General features: G+C 50.0%; 1 protein-coding gene across 1 annotated transcript; it reads left to right on the forward strand.

The window, feature by feature from the left end:
• The first annotated feature begins 164 nt into the window (after nt 1-164).
• On the forward strand, nt 165-2,952 carry LOC136519968 (uncharacterized). Its single transcript, XM_066513371.1, has 4 exons — nt 165-426; nt 533-608; nt 745-917; nt 2,642-2,952. Exons 1-4 carry the CDS (start codon nt 314-316, stop codon nt 2,724-2,726), a joined length of 447 nt encoding a protein of 148 aa, XP_066369468.1. The 5' UTR covers nt 165-313; the 3' UTR covers nt 2,727-2,952.
• The last annotated feature ends 3,176 nt before the right edge of the window (nt 2,953-6,128 follow it).

Here is a 6,128-nt window from a genome sequence, read left to right on the forward strand (position 1 = left end):
ATCTCTAACGTTGACTAGCAATTCGTTCTATCTTTTTGTTCAAGAAAAACGATTCTTTTCTGCGCAACAGCTAATCTCTAACGTTGACTAGCAATTCGTCAAGTCTCTAGTTCCTGGCAGCGGAATAGAGTAAAGCGGCCCTGCTGGGTCAAAGCTTTCTTGGGCCGGAGGGCAAGTTTAGATTCTAGAACCGCCCCTATAAGATGTGTCTATCCACTATGAGCAAGTCTTCAGACCATAGCCTTCAGCCGCCCTCCATCCTCGTTCCCGATCTCCATTTCCAATAGAAGAGGGAGAAACCGAGCCGGCAGACATGGCGGTGTCAATCGAGCTCACCAAGGAGTACGGCTACGTCGTGCTCGTGCTGGTGGCCTATGCCTTCCTCAACTTCTGGATGAGTTTCCAGGTCGGCAAGGCCCGCAAGAAGTAAGCCCTCCGAAACCTGAATCGCTCGTCGCCATTGGTGCTTTTGTTCGCCTCCGCCCATTTCGTCAACGGATATTCGATGGTTTCCGCGGTGTTTCTTCTCTAGGTACAAGGTGTTCTACCCCACCATGTACGCCATCGAGTCGGAGAACAAGGACGCCAAGCTCTTCAACTGCGTGCAGGTGCGCCCAAGATTCTGCCATCCTCTCCCCGTGTGATTAATTGCTCGTGACTTGTGAGGGGATGATTTATTGGGAGGGAGGGAGAGGACGAGTGTCATCTAAATTCCTGCTGGTTCTTGTGTTGTTTTGAGTGCAGAGGGGGCACCAGAACTCTCTGGAGATGATGCCCACGTTCTTCGTCATGCTGCTGCTGGGCGGCCTGCAGCACCCGACCATCGCCGCCGGGCTGGGCGTCCTCTACGTCGTCGCGAGGTTCTTCTACTTCAAGGGATACGCCACCGGCGTTCCGGACAACCGTCTCAAGATTGGGTAAGTTTGCTTCCGTAGTGTGGCTTGCGTCAGATGCAGAAGATGCTGATAAAATGATGAAATCTCCACGCACTTGCAGCAAAACATAAATCATATAAGGGAGAATTAACAGAGTTTAACTTGATTTCTATGTTTCTGTTTGTTATGAAATATTTATCACTCTCCAACTCTCCATGAAAATGTAGAGTGGTAGTCGTATACTCGTACAAGTGATCCCCACCAATTTGTAATAAATTCTCCACATCTTTAAAAGCGAGCCACGTTATCACAGATTTTTTTTTAATCTGCTTTATTTATGTGGTTCGAAGCTTCTGCTATATTCTATGGTTTCCTGAGTGCTGGTAGTGGGTAGGCCGTAGGTAGCCAGTGCTCGGTTGTAGGTTCGGCAACAGTAGTCAAGGATAGCGTAGCCCCGTTAAGGTTTATGAAGTGCATTTGTTGGTGCTGTGGTGCATTTCTAAGGGATGAAGCCGATTATTTTACTTTAACTAAAAAAAATGTAGGTGTCAAGTGACTGTTGAAATGGTGCATGCTTTTTAGAAATTTGAAATGAGCGTTTGTGCTGAATTTCTGCACCATGGCGACCTTTTTTTTTCCTGAGGCCCTAGCTGCTTGTCTGGTCAAACTGTCCAGCTTCTCAATGTTCACACAAGTCATTGCTGTGGACTGAGACTTTGGCCGGTTACACCGGTAGATGAATTGCAATTCACATGTTTGGATCACAGCTGATTTGCTATGGTTTCAGTCAACTGCTGTTCAGTATGGTTGGTAGGAATGACAATTTTTTTTTAGGAAACTGGAGGGGTTTGCACCCCTACAGAAATTTATTGAAATAGTGCATAAAAAAGTTTACAGAGATTAATACTAGTAGGGGTTTGTTCTGATCCTAACCACTTTTGATTTAGAATAATTATTGCGCACTTGCACTTTTGATTTAGAATAGCCTTAAGTGTTTGTTGAATTTATTGCGCACTTGCACTTCCAAGTTGTTCACTTTGCTTTTGTGCTCGTATCAGTATTCTTAGGATCATTTGACTCTGTAGCTACACCATCAGCTACCTTCCGCACAACTTTGTCCAAATTTTTTAGTGTTCAAATAATTAACTACCATTAGCATAGACCTTGGTTGGTAGGTCTGGTTTGTTCACACTGGTCTATGTTATGGTAGTCCCTTGCTCTGGAGTATTAATTTCATCATTTGTAGCTAACATACCGCTTACTTTCTGCCTAGTGTCAAAGACCTTGATTGTTAAGTTTTGCTCACAATTTTCTGTGGAGTCAGCCGTGGTTAGGCATTGCAAAAATAATTAACTACCATTAGCGTAGACCTTGGTTGGCATGTCTGGTTTGTTCACACAGGTCTATGTTATGGTAGTCCCTTGCTCTGGACTATTAATTTCATCATTTGTAGCTAACACACCGCTTACTTTCTGCCCAGTGTCAAAGACCTTGATTGTTAAGTTTTGCTCACAATTTTCTGTGGAGTCGCCATGGTTAGGCATTGCAAATTCTAATTCCACCTGGCTGCCTTTATTAGCGACTATCACGACGCCCTCTGATATGGACAGCATGAAGGATCACTTAAACGAGATTGTTACCTAAAGTTGTAGCAAATGACATCTGTTAGATCAAAGCTCACATTGTTGCTAGTAATTCATGCCATCTATTATTAGTAGTGGTTACAAGTTCTTACTTGATTGAGCTGCTTGCTGTGCGTGCTGCAGGAGGCTCAACTTCTTGGCGGTGTTTGGGCTGATCATCTGCACGGCATCTTTCGGCATCAACTTGGTCATCAGGGAGACACTCTAAACTTCAGGTTTACGTGTGAGCTGCAGACTGGATTAATGGGACAAGTTACTTGAGGCCTGAGCAACTTTGTGTGACATGAGCCAGTTGGGTTTGCATAGTTGTATGCTCGTTTCTTTCTCTCTCTCTCTGTGTGTGTGTGTGTGTGTGTGTGTTGATTAGCAAAGTAGTTTCACTTTGGACTGTGCCTGAATAAGAGGAGACAGATGGCTTGAAGCATGAATCTTGCAGTTCTGGCTGCTTGTCACTCTCTGGTTTCGTTGTAGATGAGATGGTTGTTGATGGTTTGTGTTTGAGGCATGATCCTTAACTTTTACCAATCTAAAACCGGCGTGCATCAGCATCGGCCGTTTTTCCAGCCAGCCGAACACAGCCTATGTGGAGTCGACGAAAACGCTCCGACAGGAGGAAGCCGACGCCCGCGTCGCCCTCCGCACGGGCGGCTCGGGCGAAACACTCCGCCGCCGCCCCAACTCCATCCCCTCCCTTCTCCTCGCCGCTGCTAGAGGGTGCTGCCGCCAGGATGCCCGCGCGGCCCCCTAGGACGGCGGCGGCGAGGCTCTTCGCGAAGGCAGGTCGCAAGCTCTCCGTGCGGGGAATGAGCCCGGTGGCCAGGCGCTTCTCTTCTCCTCCTCCGGCAAACTCCGACGGCCAGAGAGCGGATCCGGCCTCCTCGTGCCCGGATCCGCCGTTTCCCTAACCGGATCCATGCGTGTGGTTGCCAGGTGCTCCTCTTCCCCGCGCAGCGGCCTACCGGGCCGGCCTTCACGTGTCAGCGGCGGCCGGGCTCGCGTTCGCCTGCGTTCAGGTGGAGGCTGGCGAGCCTCTGCCTGGGCGGCGGTGCGGACCCTGCGTCCCCAACATTAGCATGACGACGACAACACCGACGGCGACGCCCTTCCTCTCCCCTTCGTATCCGGCGGTCGGCGGCCGGATCTGGCCGTCCCAGCTCGGATCCGCTGCGCCTTCCACTGGATCCGCCCCTCTCCGACCCCGCACCTCGACTGGGGGCCGGGGACCGTGGCTGTCCGTCGCGCGGTCCTGACCTGCAGCCGTGACGGTCATGGCGTCTACGATAGTGCTGCTGTGCTGGTCACGCCTCCCGCGGCATCGACGGTCAGTTTTTTGGGATGGTCATGCAGTGGAGCGAGGCGCGCAGTTTGGCCGCGGGCTTGCCAGCGGTGAGGCAGCGCGTCCTTCGCTCTCTTTTGCAGGGACAACAGCGGCGTAGTGCGCATAGTTTGGCCACGGGCTTGCTGGCGGCGGGGCTGCGTGCCCGTGGCTGTCTTGCCGGTGCACGCCTACCACCGTTGCAGGCGAGTCCGAGAAAGGCTCCACATGGTGTGTCGGCGGCCGGCAAAGGCTGGCCGGTGCGCGCCTCCCACTGTCGCGGGCGAGTCCGAGAACGGCTCCGCGTGGTGTGGCGGTGACCGGCAACCCCCTCTATCTTGGTGTGATCGCTTGCCAGTGCGCGCCTCCCACTTTCGCGGGCGAGTCCGATAACGGCTCTGCGAGGTGTGGTGACGGCTGGCAAGCACCCCGGCCCCCTCCTCCGTCCAGGTGTGGACGCAGCCGGTGCGTGCCTCCCATTGTCGCGGGCGAGTCCGGCTTTGGCTCCGTGAGGTGTGGAGGCAACCGGCCTCACCCCTCCCTCCGCGTCCATGCCGGCGTGCGTCTCACCGCCTTTTGGGCGAGTCAACGGGATTACTTGAAAGGCTCTAGGCAAAAGCCTAGCTCAGATGGATCTGAGCCAGTGACGAGATCTCCTTCCTGAAGGCATCATTGAAGAACCTCAGCTCTTGCTGCAGTCTCCTGGTTCGACCCACTCAACACTGGCACATGACTCGGGCGAAAGCCCTGCCAAGCTTCTTGGTTGACGATGACTACGTTGCGGCGTTGTTCACCTCCTTGGAGGCATCGTCGTAGAGTTCATGTGAATCGGTGGTGGTAGCGCTGTGTTGTTGTATGTGGTTCTGCCACTTCTCGCCCTAATGCTGGGGCAATCCTTCGATGTTGTTTTTCCTCCTTAAAAAAACTATATCTATAAATTATGAGGACGTTCAGAGCCTTTTCAATCAAATAAATCAGGTGGGGAACACCTCCCCCCCATTGACCGTCAAAAAAAACACAGCCTATGTTTATCCACTGTATGCGAGGTATTGGCTAGTAACAGTTCTGCATTGACTGCACAGCAACCCTAATCGGCTGGTAACAATTCTTGGACTTCTTTAGGGCAGTCCCAATAAAAAAACTAGTAGTTTCTATAACGTAGGATACTGTAACAGAACCGACCAAATCATAAGAACGTAAGTACAAAAACAATCACCGAAGCGATCAAATTTCTGTACTTAAGCTCCCATAATCCCGGTAGTCCGGAAATCACGAAGGATTTCAACCAACTCTCGACATACAAACCAAGATCGTAGTGATTCAACACAACACATCATCTGTTACAACATTTCATAATAAGCATTCGGATACATCCATCAGAGTTTTAAATAGAATATTACAAACTAAGTTTGAGTGTGCGGAAGCAACATAGTTTGGTACAAAATATCATAGTTTTCAATTACATTGCCAAGTCTGAGTCATGTCCCACAAAAGCATTATCAGGTACGAGAACTAGTAGAGACCGCGCCCAACGGTCTAGTCTTCATCCCTAGCCGGGAGAAGGCAGTACTTGCAGCAACCAAAGTAGAACTGGTCATCTGCAACAGGTGGGAGATAAACCCTGAGTACGAGAAGGTACTCAGCTAGACTTACCCGTCAAAACCAGAAATAAAAGACACCAAGGATCATGCAAGGCTTTTCAGGTGGGCTAGCTTGACACAGTTGCATAAAAGAGCTTATGATTATAGTAACCAATTTAAACTTAGCATCAAGCTTATCATTATTTACCTGTCCACTAGATTAGCACTTGTACTAGAGCACTCACTTATTGGGAGCAAACAATATTAACCATAGCAAGTATAATAAGGCTGTCATCATCATATCATTATTTCCGAACCATTATGTTATTTAGTGTATCTACATTGGAGATAAGCCCGTCAAGTTCTCACTAACAGGGAGAGACGGTGACTCGAATCGAATTACAACTCAGCTGAGGGGGTATTCCTAACTCTCACCCTGGCATACTTAGCAAGGGTAGCCGTGGGTTACCTTTGGTACAACTCAGGAACCAAATTCGCGGGTTCGATCAGCGCCAGCGCTCTTAGGGATTACCCTTCTGCTAGGACGATCAGGACTTTTAAATCACCTACCCTTGGGCTCACGCCTACACCTCCCTTCCGAGGCGTACTTTATACTTATTGACTCCCAGCCTGAATTGAGCTACTCGGCTTCGCGGTCGGTCGTCGGACACGGCCAACTAAGAGAGAGGCATGCGTTCAACATGAACAAGAAAGG

This window comes from Miscanthus floridulus, chromosome 2 (assembly GCF_019320115.1).
Source record: "Miscanthus floridulus cultivar M001 chromosome 2, ASM1932011v1, whole genome shotgun sequence".
Taxonomy (NCBI): Eukaryota; Viridiplantae; Streptophyta; class Magnoliopsida; order Poales; family Poaceae; genus Miscanthus; species Miscanthus floridulus.